This window comes from Parasteatoda tepidariorum, unplaced genomic scaffold, assembly GCF_043381705.1.
Source record: "Parasteatoda tepidariorum isolate YZ-2023 unplaced genomic scaffold, CAS_Ptep_4.0 HiC_scaffold_1045, whole genome shotgun sequence".
In the NCBI taxonomy this organism is placed as follows: Eukaryota; Metazoa; Arthropoda; class Arachnida; order Araneae; family Theridiidae; genus Parasteatoda; species Parasteatoda tepidariorum.
Genome location: NW_027261318.1, coordinates 1 through 16,269, shown reverse-complemented (window position 1 = coordinate 16,269; position 16,269 = coordinate 1). Strand labels below are relative to the sequence as shown.

The following is a 16,269-nucleotide window of genomic DNA, read 5'->3' as shown; positions in this document are numbered from 1 at the left end:
CGATTTTGATTCAAGTTTTAATCTGTCATATATATTGCATGATATAGACTGAAGCAGTGCAATAACACCTTACAAATTTGTCAACAGATAATTTAGTAAAAATATCTATCAATAAAAGTGCGTTTTTTACAAATCTAAAAGATAAGACTGAAAAATATAGTTTACAGCAGATAATAAGAGTTTAAAGTTTTAATAAAATGTAAAAACAAATTTATAAAACAAACTGAAATAGATTCTTATTTTACTATTACTTTTTCTTACTTTATTATGCCTGGTATAAACAAATAAAACAAATTATTCAAAAACTAGAAAACGATTAATTTGAAATTTTAACTAAATACTTTTCTATTTTCAAAATCTTATTTATTCACTGTAAACAAATATAACAAATCTAAAACAAAAGTTACAGCGCTTAAATTTTTTCAAGAAAGAAAGTAACAGCTGAAAAATGTTTGACCTAATGATTGGATTTTTAGTACTAACATAAAGTGTTAATAACTTTAGAATTATTAACATTATTAAGGATCTAAATTATTCTAAGAAATTTGTATAGACGATATTTAAACAGAAAATTCAGTCACGAAAACGTTTTTAAATAATCTTTCTATCTTAACACTCAAGGAGGACATCTCTTAAATTTGATCTCAATAGAAAGCAGTTGAATGTTTGGTTCTTTAATGTTAATTTTACTTTTTGCGTATGCCCTTTTTGAACTTGATGCACTTTACTTAATAAGTAGGTTTGCATAAAAAATCACGCCTTAACTGATGTTTCTTTCTTTAAAGATTGCATAAATTATATTTATTTAATAAAGAATCTAATATAAAAATATACATGAAACAAAACATACCACCAGCTCAGATCTAGATTTTACTAATGGTCTTCCTGCAGCCAGATTAGGAAGAAATTTTTTTTCCAGCCCAAACTAAAGAAAAGAAAGAATAAATTTGAATATGAATTTTTATTTCTTTCATTTACCAAACTATGATAACTTAACACGTTAATAAACTGAGTACCTTGATAATTTTATGTTTTACAATTCATTCTTAGCAAATCAAATTATCAATTTCAATAAGGTAAAAACTTCCAAACTTAGCACTTGATCTTGCACTATTGCTTAAATTGCTTAGAATTTGATTTATACTGCCATTACTAACTTACTTCTCACTTTAAATTAATCTAAAACAAATGTTAATGTTAAGGAATTAATTATTGTTATTTATAACTTGATACAGATACGAACTATGAAAATAAGATATTACACATTAATTTATTTTTTTAAAAATTTGTTACTTATAAGTAATAAAACAGTAAATAAATAAGAATATCAGTCAATAAAAATAATCAATCTTCCAAAATTTTTAAAAAATAAAAAAAAAATTTCACATTAAAAAATTTTGCTAAAAATAAAAATTACCTTTCATTACGTCATCTTGTTTTAAATTATCTTCTGAATTCACAATTATTTTATGACTCATAGGTAAGAAGCTTTTCATGAGTATCATTCCATGCAGTTGGCACTTTTGAATTATTCCCTGAAAATTAATAAATTTCAAAATGGTAAGAAATTTATCAAGCTGTCCTTAAAAAAACGAATCCCATTTAACAATAAGTAAAATAAATCAAAATTACTTTCTTTAAAATTAAAACTACAAACATTATTTCCAAAAAAATGAAAAGTTTCCAGATTAACTCAAATTAAATTGCATTTATAAAGTTAAGAGATGATATCTTACTTAAAATAGTTGATCCAAGGTCAGAAAAAAAATTTCTACAGAAGCAGCACACAATTTTTTTTTTAGAAAGAAAGAAAATTGTCATATTAAATTAACTAACTTTTGAACTTTACAAAGACAATTTTATAGAATTCAACTGATATGGCGCAGATACAGAAGAAGCTACTTCAAAAATATCCTTTTTAGTCTTATAAAATGTCATGCAATATTGTTTTAGACTTTATCTGTCTTTCAAACTATTTTCCTAAGAAGAAATAATTCTTAAGCAAAAATTACAAAATATAAACCATTTTTCAAAAAAAGCTGTTTAATATTTTATACAGCTACTATTTAACGAACTTCCACTTTGCGGGAAATTTCTTCGTAAAATAACTTTCAAATAGCGAAGTAAAATTTCTAATTAACGTTTTTTTCGTTGAGATCCACTTTTCCTATTTCCCAAAATATTTCAAACTTGTGGATGCATGTTATGGGGGAAATGACTTTATATTGATTTTCGAAGCCACTTTTAGTGAAAGCAGTTAAAATCCTTTTTTGTTTGTATTTCAAACGAAAAACTCAGAAAAAATGAATAGATTTTAAGTGTAGCAAATAAACTTAGGAGCGCATGTGGAAATGTATGTTTAAAATTACTTTAATAATAAATGTAGCTATAATTTTTTACATAAATTTAGTTTTTTTAGTTGAAAATGTTTGTAATGGTAGTGTAACACTGAATAATGTTTTGCTCTATTCTTGGTTTCCATACAGATTTCTTTTAGGGTTAAGATTTATAAAATAAGAAGTAAATACTAGTTTACAAGATAAAGGTGTGTCAATTGCGACTTTTAATTATGTCTAGGGTTTATGAATTTAAAACCTGCTTTGTGTTGTTTAAGTATTTAAAAAGGTGTTTTCTTTTTAACGAATTTTCCATATATTGAATTTATTACCGGGATTTAGTGCCATCCCTAAATAATGGTCGACTGTATATATATAACTTAACAAAATATGCAATATATCAAAACTTTATTAATTAGAGCACCCAAAGAATTGACAAAGAGCTGCTAGCCATTTAGATTGATAATTCTTTGTCACTTTAGTCTTAAGCAATAATCTTCAAATTTTTCTTTATACTTGAAAGTTTTCTGCTTAGAGAGAAATAAATTTAAAGAAATACTGATCTTACAGAGCACATCCTGAAAAATGTTTTTAAGGAAAATAGTGAACTACAAAAAAAATTTACTTATCAGTGCAAAATGTTATTTCAGACGGTATTTACAGTGGTAATTCTCAATCTTTTTAATAAAAAAATATTTAAATAGTTATTTTTCACAAAGCAAACTACATGGAATGGAAAAACAAAACAATAAATTGAACAAAAAATAATTTTGAATTAAAAAGAAAATAGCCTCAAATTGTTTGAGCTATTTCTCCCTTTACAACAAAACATTTTGAAATTACTAACATTGTTTTATGAATATCTAAAAAAATGATGGAATTGCACTTTCAGGAAAAGCGATGGAGAAATGGCATTCAGAAAATTTCTAGGTAAGGAATAATTTGTGTAAAAATACCAAATTCAACAAATCAAAACATTTTGAATTTGGTCGCTTTCCAATAAAGGAAGCAATAAGTTCCAAGGTCTCCTAATATAATTTTAAAAACTATACAGCCATAAACAGCACTTAAGTATAAATTTAGATACATAATGTTAAAACAATTATGCAAGGATTATGTAGTTAAAAAATAAATTATGCTTTTAAAAATTTTCAATTTGGGAGTGGTACTGAACTCACATGCATTTTCTCGACTAACTTAAATCTAATCTAAATCTCTAAATCTTTGAACAAGAAAAAAGAAATATGTTCTCTAGTTAGCACGTATTTTTTTATCATGAACTGATATATCAATCCATAAACTATTAAACAATTACTTTTTTTTAAAATTAAAAATCATAAATAATTTAATCCATAATTTTTGTAATTTAAAATTTAAGTTGCTTGAAAGTCCATGCACATAGCATGTAATTCAAAATAAATGTCATTCTTAAAATTAGCCACAAGTATCGTAAAAGGAAGAAAAAAATTCAATATGAAATTATATATAATTATATAAATAATAATAGTTATTATTATAACTACATATTTATAAAAACTTTATATTTTCATCAGGAAGTTTTTGTATTTCATGACCATCGTTGAATAGCCGACCCAATTTTTGGGTTTATGACTACTAGCAACTAGGTTTATGACTACTACGTTCAACTCCGTAGCCGCTAGTAGAATTCGAATCAATCAGTCAACACTAGGACCGAACCTAGCTCACCTCATTGAGAGGCGAGCGCTCTATCCCCTAAGCCAGTGGTGCGCAAACCTTTTTCGACTGCGACCCCTTTTGTAGAGAGAAAATTTTCGGCGACCCCTAGAGATAAATGTTCACAAATACGATGTATATTTCACGCATTTCTTTCGTTTCATCGAATAAAAACATCATCATATTTAATTCATATTAATTTTTATTTATAATTTTAAGAAAATACTATTTGTATAACTCAAAAATCAGTAATTGCCCTTTAATGTGGCTGCATGTATGTGGCTGCAAGTTTCTAATTATCTCATCGATGTTTGGATGTATGTTACTAATTGCAATTCGCATACCATCTTCAGGGTTTAAACGCGAGCGGTATTTAGTTTTTATTGAAACTAGTTTGCTAAATCCAGCTTCACATAAATACATTGATGCAAATTGTATTAACACTCTGATGACATTCTTGCATAAAACGGGATATTGTTTTTCCACGGATAGCCAGATAGAGAATACGTTACGCATTACGGTCAAAGAAAGAGTGGACAGCATGAAATTGCAATTAAACAGTTAGTGGCGGCGCTTCACTCTTTATATTTACACTGTATAGTATGCAGCATGCAGGGATAATGCATTTCATAAAAATTTGGCGACCCCCAAAAAACTTCTGGCGACCCCCACAGGGGTCGCGACCCCTGGTTTGCGCACCACTGCCCTAAGCCACCATTTCATAAAGAATTGGTAGGAATTGGCTTGGTGATAATTGGTGTTTTTAAAAATCAGAGTTATGTTCAAAACACTTATTGTAGTTGTAGGCCATTAGGGTGTGATTGCATTTGTTTTCCAGTGGCACTGTCTATGACCAAGAATTTGACTTCTGTCACACCCAGACCCAGTTTTTACGAACACGAGTCCTGCACACTGATAACCAGACTATCCCTTTAAGACACTTGCTTTTTACATTAAACAAAACACTTATTTTAAGCATGTTTTTTAAAACATTCTCTGTTAATGTCCAAAATTTAACATAGAAAATTCTAAGTCAGAGAATCAACTTTATCTTTAGTATAAAAATCATGTTGCAACTTGGTTGCTTAGAGCGACTAAAACTAAATTGGCAATTTAATTAGCTTATCAAAAAGATATTGATAAAAAAAGTGTTTTTAGCAAAGTCACGTGCAGTTTAACGCTCGCTTGCAGAATTTAAAAAAAAATTCCAGCAAGGTTTTCTTGTAGAAAGAAAAATAAGACTATTTTTGGGGTTGCTAAAGCAACAAAATTTTTAACAATATTCAAAGCTCTTACGAAATAATAAATTTTTATGTTCCTAAACTAAATGGGCTTTAAAATAAAATTTTCTACACTCTTAATAAGGAAACAATTTTAATACATACATAAAAAATAAAATATGTATAAATATTCCTTGCATTAAAAAAGTGTTTCATGCAAAACATTTTTTCTACTATCATTTCATTACATAGAATGGGGAACATAAAATTTTTTTTAATGTTAATTAATATAAAATGGATAAATCAGCTAAGACATTTTTAAACCTCACTATGTTTTGTTATAAAATAATTTATTACCTCTTTGGAAATATGGAAAACTATTTTTTCAATAACATCAACAAACACTTCAGTCTTCAGGTTCTATAAAGGAAAAATTCAGCTAAATTTATCTTTTTGGTGCAAGGAAAAAAACTAAATAAATAAACAAGAAATGCTTTTAAATAACTCTGTGATATAGCATGCATTTTCCTCAATACTTCATTTTGCTAGTTTCTGCCTTCTTTAATTTTTACTTAAAAAATGATTAAGTTTTACATGAAATTAGTTGTTTTTTATTTGAAACAGTTAACACATTAAAATGTTTTAGTCAAACTGCATTTAACAATAATATAACTTTTCCACTATCTAAAAATAATAATAATAATAATAAATGCTAAAACTATTTTAAGAGTTCAAGTAACAGATCAGTTTATTTAAAAAAAAGGGAAAGTTAAGCATTGTTACAATAAAAACAAAATACAAGGAATATTATAGTGAACTAATATTACCGAAAATTATAATTTTAGAGCTTTTTGAATTTTTTTTTAACTAAAGAGGAATAATCTTTAAAAAGAAGTTCTCAGAACAATAAATCGATTTCAAAGAGTAATGCACTTGAAATTTTTATTATTCAATAATTACACATCCTACCGCTTTGAAGGGTAAAAAAAATTTATAACGCGTAGCTAATAAAATTTTGGTAAAGGAATTTTAATCCACAATCCAAAAAGCAATTTTAATTCAAGTTTTAATTTGTCCTATGCATTGCATAATTTAGAGTAAAACATTGCAATAAAGCCTTAAAAATTCGTGACTAGAAAATTTAAAAAAAATGTGTAACAATATCTTTCAATTAGTGTTCAACAAATTTAAAAAATAAGAAAGAAAAATATAGTTTACTGCAGAAAATAAGAACTCAAAACTTTTAATAAAAAGCAAAAACGAACTTATAAAACAAACTGAAATAGAACTTTAAAATATTTTCTTATTCTACTCTGCATGGTATAGCTAATAAAATATTTTGCATCCTTTAATTTAATAAAGCAAACTAATTACAAACTAATAAACAACAACTTGGCCAACCTGAAGATGATTGACGTGCTTTCTTTTCAAACATAAAATCCTTACATAGAAAATATAATAGAATGAAAATCAGGAACAAAACTTTCCACTCCAATTTTTGTAAATCGGTTTTAAATAAAATCTAAATAATAATCAATAATCATCCTAACTAATATAAAATTTTTCTTCCAAAACTACACTAAATTATAAAAACGTTATTTATCGTAATATAAAACGTAATAAAACGTAAATAAAACGTAAATTATCAATACGTGGACCTAAGCTAATTAACTGTGAGCAGCATTTTCTTAAAGTAATTTAATACTATACCTTTGTCCACTTTTAGGTTGTGAAAAATATTTACATTATTGCATGATTAAGGTTAAAAGAAATTTTAAGCTGCATCCACTGCGAATTTTGCAAACAAAATTAAAATAAATTTTAGAAAATCTCAAGACAGACAAATAAACAGTAAAAAAATAACAAATATAAATAAAATACCATTATTAATCAGACAGAATTAAACAGACCAAATATCTCAAGACAAACAGTATTAAATAAACTGTAAAAAAATAACAAATATAAAGAAATTAAAGTATAAAATTACAGTATTAAACAGTAATTTAGTACTACACTTTCTTTTTATTAAATAACTGTCCCAATTTTCGGGTTTAAGACTACTAATGTTCAACTCCTTAGCCNAATATAAAGAAATTAAAGTATAAAATTACAGTATTAAACAGTAATTTAGTACTACACTTTCTTTTTTTTTTAAATAACTGTCCCAATTTTCGGGTTTAAGACTACTAATGTTCAACTCCTTAGCCTTGTAATTTTGAACCCAATCCAGAAGACAAGGGAAGTCCTGGATAATGTACTGGGAGAAACTTGATTTCGTGGAGGACTTTTTGATGGAGCTAACCAGCATTTGTGTTGCATGGAGAGGAAGACCTCTCACAGTTAGTCAATACTGCCTTATTACTTCCGCTTCGTAACTCAATTTCAAATTTTATAAGAAATATTAAACATTCTTTAGGGAGCTAATTATTTTATATTTAAATTTAAAGCACTTACTTATCAGTCAACATAAACTGCTGTTTGTAGAAAGGATGTATGTTACTAATTGCAATNTACTTATCAGTCAACATAGTTTATTTTAGAATTTATTGTAAGAAAATTAAAATATATGAAATGTTTTAGTCCTGAATTTAACTAGTACCAATAACTACATAGTTTATTTTGATTTCAAAATTATTTTTCATTTTTTCTCAACTTTAAGTGACATTTAAAACTGTCTGAACTACCTAAACTATTGTAAACCAAAGAATTTCTTAACGCATTTTTACTCAATTAATATGCCAACTTTACAGGAAAACAAAATGTTTGCCTATATTGTTAGGCAACAAATGAAACAAAAATGTATGTCATAAATTTTCCACTGAGTGATGCATTTTAACATTTAGAAACTGATGCGTGAAAGAAATTTTTTTTAGAAATTTATAGCTCAATAAAACCAATGATCTTCTGAATCAGAAAAATTTTTTGAAATGCATATATTACTGTTAGTCACCGAAATGAGGAAAATGTCATCTTTCACCGGTGAATAACAACCTACCTTAGTGGTAGACAGATCCCCTTGCCGAAAGGCTAACCGTGGAAGGTTCTCGTGGTCTTCCTCTCCATGTAATGCAAATGCGGGTGAGTTCCATTTTCCCCCCAGTTCTAGATACAGGAGCTCCCTTGTCTTCTGTATTGGATTAAAAAATTACAAGGTTACGCAGTTGGACGTTAGTCCAAAAATCAAGTCGGCTGCTCAACGACGGTTATAAACTAAAAAGGAAATGTAGTTAACTGCAACTGCTTCTTTTACTAACTATTTTCGAAATGTAGTTGTTACCATAAATGAAAAATCGTCAAAATCAAGTTGTTACCGTCGAAATGATGAGAATGTCAACTTTCACCGGTGAATGTCAACAATCACTTAGTCACATTGGTGAATGGCCGAAATATTACTTACATCCTATTTTATATTTATTCTTTGATATTATTATATTTATACGATATTTTAACATCTTTTGAAGATAGATTAGGAGAAACATCAGTGTTCGAAATATCGGTAAAATACATATCGAACAGTGACACTTCGGAGTACCGGTAAAATATATATCGAACCTTAAGAAAACTTCAATATAGGGTATATCGGGTAAACATTGAAACTTAAAATAAAACATTGATGTAGGATATAAAGCGGACAAATGTAGGCCGGGTAGTATCATTTAACAAGATAGACTAGGTGATTGACAACATTCACCAGTTTAAGTCCACCAATCTCTGTCATTCACAGTAAGACATACATTGTTATGAGTTTAAACCGACATTGTCTGAAGTCTTAAATGAAAACTGTTTTAAACTAAAATATAATTTTTATCTGTACAGGTGTCATAATTCATGACAATAGGTCCAGGAAATCTGTGGAGCCCCCAACATATTCCATGCATTTTATCTTCAAAGTAAGTGCACACTTTGTGCGAGAAAATTCAATAATATTAATAAAACATTGCAAGTTCGAATTGTTTTGGAATTTGATCTGATCAGATAATGTATTAATCTAGGGGGACCATAATTTCAAGATTCACAGTGACAACTCCCCAGTTTCATTATTTTTTTTTTAAAAGGCGTTAACAACCTTGGCATTGACCAAAAAGGAACAAGTGAGGAAAGTTTTGAATCGTGAGAAAAGGAGGAAGAACTACGAAATATTAGTTTATTGTTTTGATTTCTACGGATATTTACTAAATTTTGTTTCAAACTTTTGTATGTGAGGCCCCGGTTTGTAGACTCAAACGATTGTTAACTCAGAATTTCATGCACGTGCATTAGGCTAAATGTGAAATTCCCTATATTTATTGAAATAGCACGCACAACGTAGCCTCCAACTTAGTTATTAAATAAAATTCTAAATAAGTATTTTATTTTTTAAATAATAATATTTTAAATATTATATTCATAATGTCAAAAATAAAATGAATTACGACAAAATACGTTTTAAAATTATACTGAATATTTAAAATGCTTCATTTTTGTTGTTGTTGTTGTTGTTCTAAAGGGCAGGGAGTCAAACGGCCCCACTTTTAAGGAAGGCTTTGGCTGGGGCCCAGGGTGCTTTTTCAGGTCTATGGCGAGTCCGAATGACTTTATAACCGTCATTAAGCAGCCAACCTAATTTAGCGTCTACGGCTACTAATGTTCAACACCGTAGCTTTTTAATTTTGAACCCAACCCAGAAGACCATGAGACTCCTGTATCAAGTATTTTGAGAAAATTTGCCTTCGTGGAGGACTTTTTGATGTAATTAATCCACATTTGCGTTACATGGAAAGGAGAACCGTGAAAACCTTCCACGGTTTGCTTGACAGCAGGAAACTGTAACCTATGATCCATCTACCACTGAGGATATTTTCCCTCAGCCCTGAGGTTTGTGCGTGCCGGCTGAGCAGAATTCGAATCGACCAGTTATCACTGGGATCGAACCAGAGTAACTTCATTGGAAGCGAGCGTTCTATCCCCTGAGCCACCATGGCTCAGTCCGGATGATTCAACCAGTTGAAAGGGAAAAGGAGGTTAAGTTCTGGATCATAAATGGCTTAAAACTAGTTTTAACTTTTTGTCATAATAGAATTCGCTTATTTTTGTGAGCGCAGGTACAGTGACCAAAGAAAAAGAGCGCCACTCTTAATAACGTTTGATCTAATCATCGGATTTTTACTTACTCAATTTTAATGGTTTGTGGGGGAACTAATTAGTGCAGAAGATATTCTATATTAGGAAATCAGAAAAGAGACAAAAAAAGTACTTTTTCTGAATAAACAACGGAATCGGATATCTATTTCCCAAAATATAGGGATTAGCCGCAATCTGGAAAAAAATTTGTCCTGATAGTTTGGCTAAGAGAACGGTACACAGTTTGAAGCAATTATTAATTTACTTTAAGCATATTTTGCAGTGTCTAGAGAAATTTTTAAGTAAATTGAAAAAAAATTTCACACGATAATAAAATTCTTTTGTCTAAAGATACAAAAAAATAAATTTTAGTAAATATTTATTATTTCTTATTTTGGTTATTAATAGTCAAAAAATTTTAAATTGTAAGGTATAATTTTTTTACATCATTATAAAGAATGCAATTTCACATATCAAAAGGCAAAATTTGAGAGAAGTAGTAGAATAGTTCCTGAAAAAGCGAGTTTTAAAAATACAACTATTTTAAAATTCTATTTCTCAAGAACTAGTTGAACGATTTCACTTAAATGTCATATTTTGCTTTGTAAAATTACATTCTTTAAAAAGATGTAAAAAATTTTATACCTTACAAATCGAAATTATTTCGACTATTATTAAATAATACCGCTTTCGTGATCAAACTATTGGGACCATATTTCTCGCCTACCAATGAGTTGAACAGGGTTCGAATCCCAGCGATGGCTGGTCGATTCCGCATTAGTCTTGAACTTGAGCTGACTACAGTGCTGACGTAAAATATCCTCTGTGGTAGATGGATCACGGGAGCCCTTGCCGTTAGGCTTACCGTGGGAGGTTTTCATGGTTTTCCTCTCCATGTAATGCAAATGCGGGTTAGTTCCATCAAAAAATCCTCCACTAAGGCAAATTTCTTCCAATACTTGATCCAGAAGCTCCTTTGTCTTCTGGATTGGGTTCAAAATTAAAAAGCTAGGGAGTTTATAAAATAAAATTATGTTTTTTCCCAAAATTATTCCTCTTAGATTTTGGCGGTCAGAAAACCGAATTCCCCGGAGGAAAAAAGCTACGCGTATTCAGAGAAAGTATGTTTTTGCGTTTGACTTCGTAACTTAAAATATCGTCTGCATTTAATTATAACATATTTTGGGTCACCCCCTTTCACTACTAAGATTTTGAATATATGATCATTGGACTAAAAGTAATTCAGGGTGGACCATTTTCTATACTGAGCACCATACATATGTATCTTAATATATTGTATTATTCCTTGTACTAGAATTTGTATTGAAATCACATATTATATAATTTATAACTCTTTGCTTAAACAGCCAGAAATTGCCTGTTAACGAAGGAAAAAAACTGTAGCAAGAAGTGTGTTTGAAAATAATTACAAGATTTGAAATAGTTTACACAGTAGATTGAATTTTACTTACAGATGAAGTTGCAATCAGCAAAATAGATTCCACTTTATCTGGTTGCTTCTTATTTGTCGCACAACTTAGCTGAAATATATCCTACAAACATTGTTTAATTTAATAAAAACGATTGCAATTTGAAATTAATTACAAGATTTGAAATAGTTTACTAAGTAGATTAAACTATACTTACAGATGAAGTTGCAATCAGCAAAACAGATCCCACTTTGTCCGGTTGTTCCTTATTTGTCACCCTATTAAGCAGAAAATATCCTACAAAGCTAAATTTCATTCTGTTAGAGAGACAGGATTATTACCAAAAGAATTAAAGGTCTCAAGAAAGCATAAAAAAAAAATTTTAATTAAAAAAAGTCAAAGTTAACGATATTTAAAGCAATGGAAACACAGCACAATCAATATACTTACAAACACATAGAAAAAGAATAGCTAAAAAGCACTTAAAATGAAACACTAATTTACATATGATAAAAACAAAAGAAAACAATTAAAAACAGTATTAAAAAAATCAATCAGACACACTTGAAAAGAAACGAGGAACAAAATTTTTAAAAAGAAACAACAAAAAAATACATACTAAGATCTGAAACCTTACAAAAAAAACAAGAACATTTTTTTTAAATCATTTAAAAAAATTGGTCAAATCATAAAATGAGAAAAACATAAGAATAAAATAATTAAAATTATAAAAATCTTGAAAAAAAGGATAAAAATGGATATACTCAGATTAAATAATGAATAATAAAAAAAGTTAAATCTGTATAAGAATAATATCGCACCGTAAACAAAGATGGATAATATGAAAAATGAAATAAGGCGATGAACAGGAATGGATTTGATCAGATGTACATAAACGAAAATTTTATAAAGCAAAAAAAATTAGAGCCCTCATTGGAAAAAAATGGAAGAGACATGGAACAAAAGTGGTGCACCAATACGAAAAACATCCATTCAAAAATATGAAACAAAAGCACTGAAAAAAAGCCATTGGAAGATAAACGAAAAAAAAAAAAACTCCGAAAAAGGATATACACACATACATAGTAAACAAAAACTCAGATTTAATAATATATATATATATATATATTGCATTAGAAAAAAGAAGATGAAAAGCTGAAACACTGTGAATAAGAGTGGAAAGCATTTGAAAACGGTGGAAAAATATGAAGAAATCAAAATTGGAAATGATAATTACAAAAAAAAAAAAAAAAAAAAAAAAAAAAAAAAAAAAATGAAGCCAAAAATACAAAATTTTGAAAACAAAACGATTTATGCAAAAAGAGAATGGATGCAACGAAAAAAGTGCATAACACGGAGATGGATTTGATCATCCCGAAAATATTACCCTTTGAAAAACACTCTGAAAAAGACACAGGAAAACATTCGAAAAATACAAAATACACTTAAACACGTACATTGGAAGAAATTAATTGAAACACAAACACTGAAGAAAAAAATTTGGAACACAAAAATAAGATGAAAAAATTTGAAACTAATACAGGATAAAAAAAAATCGAAACATAATGCCTGATGAAAAGATAGTAAACACTAACATTAGATGAAGAAATTTAAAAAACGAACACAGTTTGAAAAAAATTCGAAACAGGAACACAGGACAAAAAAAAGTTGGAACACAAACACAGAAAGATAAAAATTGAAGAACAAAGCACAAAAAAATTTCAAATACAAAGATAGGGATGAAAATTTTGAAACATAAACATTGGATGAAAAAATTTGGAACACAAACACGTTGAGCGAAAAATCTGACACACACATTGAAAGAAAAAAAAATTTAAACGCATATTAAAAAATGAAAAGTTGAACACAAATTGTAAAAGGAAATTTGAAACATACAATGTAAATAAAAAAGAAATACAAAATTGGAATAAAAAAGAAAAGTTGAACACAAATTGTAAAAGGAAATTTGAAAAATACAATGTAAATAAAAACGAAATACAAACTTGGAATAAAAAAGCACGCACAGAAGCTGGAAATAAAAAGGGAAATATAAAAAAGAACTGGAAATATAGTGGAAATAAAACACATATTAGATAAAAAAAAAATCATATATTGAAAAAAAATGGAATCTACATAAAAAAGAAAAACTATGAAAAGCCGGAACGCAATAAATAAAACAAAGTCAATTAAACAATAGGAAATGATAAAAAACATTAAAAAAGAAAATGAAATGATATAAATAAAAATAAAAAAACAACACATGCTGGAAATAAAAAAAAATCATATAGAATGAAATAGTATCTACATTTAAAAAAAAGAATAAAAAGTTGTAACGCAATGAATAAAACAGAAGCCAATTAAAAAAAATAACCGAAAACATGAAAACAGATATAAAATAGTGGGATGAATAAATTTGGATCACTAACACATCGTGAAAAAATAAGGATCACAAACAATGGTTGAAAAATATGCGGAACACAAACACTGGGTTAACAAATTAGGAACACTAACACAAGGTGGAAAAACTTGTAACGCCAATACAGAATGAAAAAATTTGGAAAACAAAGACAGAACGAAAAATTTCGCAACAGGAACATAGAACAAAAAATGTACGAACATAAATACTGGATAAAAAAAATTTGGAACATAAACATATGAAGAAAAAGTTTGAAACAAACATACGAAATAAAAATCAAAAGAAAAAAAATTTTAAACTAAAAACTACAATGAAAAAAATTATAATTAGTTAAAAGGAAAAAAAGAGGCGGAAAACGCTTTATGATGAAATAATGATAAAACCGACCGATCGAAATTCGTCGCGCGTGATTTAAAAGCGGGAAAACCTCGAGCGCATGTTGCGAGCCGACGGCAAACCGACGAAGAAAAAAAAAACATTTTAATTAAATTTGTTTTTTCTATTCAAAGAAAAAATGCATTACCTCTTTTCAGTAATAAATGAGTTTACTTCCAGTATTGTACCATGTAAAATAAATAAGTGCCTTACCTTACAAGAGTGAGCTTACCTATTAATGTAGAAAAGTACGCAGCCATTTTGTGATCTTCACGTAAAATATCTCTTCAATATAATTAAAACTTACCTACAATACTCACTAACTCTTCACTGATTTCATTCATGAATGTCAGATGAGTACTTACTGGTAATCCTTTTCTTCAGATTCTAGAAAGAAAAGAAAATTAAACTCAATTCGTAATGGGAAATAGAAAGATTGCACTGCTTTCATACATTAATATTCGTTCCTTTTTCGATCTTTAAGAAAAATAGTTCCTTATTCAGAACATTCTTTATTTAAAAATTAAAGAGAAAAACAATCAGATTGTTTTAAAACATACTGTGGGGAGAGGAGTTATCGACAATGTCAACCTTCATCTACGAAAGGGTACCCCAACATATAATCGAGTTAACATGTCTTATATATTAGCGAATTGTATTTTTGTAGTGATAGACACACTGCAGAACTCCCCCACCAGAATTATAGCTGTGATAGAATTCAATGAATGGATACCACTAGTTGATTTATCGCTGTTTTGTGAAAGGCCGGGAGAGCTGTATTAAGATCACAGTACTTTTGAGCTGATCATGAGAGCTGTATTAAGTTGACTGTAGTGTTCGCTCCTGTTTCGCCTTTAGCAGTCGAGTGTATACGGTGTGAGCGATTGAGACTGAGTAGCAATGGAGAGAGTCATAACTAACAAGTCCAACTGTTCAATGTGAACCATCCATCGAAGAAGGCGTGTTCAGATCGAAGTGGCCGTTACTGTCAAGGTAGGCATGTTCAAATCAAACCCGAAGGTCACCAATGTGGGGAAAGGAGTTACCAACAATGTCAGCCTTCATGTATGTAAAGGTACCCCAACATAGAATTGGGTTTAAATGTCTTATATACTATTGAATTGCTATTGTATTTTTGTAGTGGTAGACACACTTACAATAAGTTGAAAAATGTAGTCTATTGCTATGTATTATCATAGTTGTGAAACTATTCAGTACTTTAGTGTTTTGAGTTGGAACCTTAATACTGAAGTGCAAAATAAAATCTTTAAATAAGCTTCCATTGTCTTAAATTTTAATTGTTAAATATATCCAAAGAAATCAAAGAAATCATTTATCTTCAACTATATTCTCATAGCAGTGCTACCAACATAGTTTAACCAAAGAAAAGAGTACCATCTTGTTGATAAAATATAGAACTGAAGAAAAACATTTACACTGAGTGGCCAAATTATTATGACCACCTCAGAGTTTTATGCAAATGAGTTATTGCGTCACAGCATTGTCGCTAGAGGGCAAGATAACCATAACACGGGAATGCTGGACAAGTGAGTCATCAGTTATACTGGGTTGCTTGCTCAGCTATGGGAAAGAAAAGTGATTTAACTGAATTTCAACGTGGAATGATTGTGGGTGCGAGATGTGTCGGAACGAGTATCAGCAAAACGGCTGCACTCGTGAAGTGTTCTAGAGCAGCA

At 28.9% G+C, this 16,269-nt stretch overlaps 1 protein-coding gene across 4 annotated transcripts; it reads right to left on the bottom strand.

The window, feature by feature from the left end:
* Positions 1-6: 6 nt before the first annotated feature.
* On the bottom strand, positions 7-12,855 carry LOC122272638 (AP-4 complex subunit mu-1-like). Of its 4 annotated transcripts, none has more exons than XM_043056537.2 (5): positions 11,999-12,853; positions 11,824-11,904; positions 5,609-5,671; positions 1,418-1,535; positions 766-925 (listed from the first exon to the last, which is right to left on the bottom strand). In XM_043056537.2, the coding sequence occupies exons 1-5, from the start codon at positions 12,095-12,097 to the stop codon at positions 897-899; spliced, it is 390 nt and encodes a 129-aa protein (XP_042912471.1). In that variant the 5' UTR covers positions 12,098-12,853; the 3' UTR covers positions 766-896. The 4 variants fall into 4 exon arrangements, 3 of the variants coding, with proteins under 3 accessions (XP_071044574.1, XP_042912471.1, XP_071044572.1); XM_071188471.1 differs by lacking the exon at positions 766-925 and adding an exon at positions 1,090-1,179 and having other exon boundaries at positions 11,999-12,855; XM_071188473.1 differs by lacking the exon at positions 5,609-5,671 and having other exon boundaries at positions 7-925; positions 11,999-12,854.
* Positions 12,856-16,269: the final 3,414 nt, after the last annotated feature.

Excerpts from the sequence above, each read along its gene's own strand:
- LOC122272638 (XM_043056537.2), bottom strand. The coding sequence starts at position 12,097 with ATGAAATTTAGCTTTGTAGGATATTTTCTGCTTAATAGGGTGACAAAT. Across the intron at positions 1,536-5,608 it reads TTTTCCATATTTCCAAAGAG|GGAATAATTCAAAAGTGCCA; the intron begins GTAATAAATTAT and ends ATTAATTTTCAG. Across the intron at positions 926-1,417 it reads ACAAGATGACGTAATGAAAG|TTTGGGCTGGAAAAAAAATT; the intron begins GTAATTTTTATT and ends TCTTTTCTTTAG.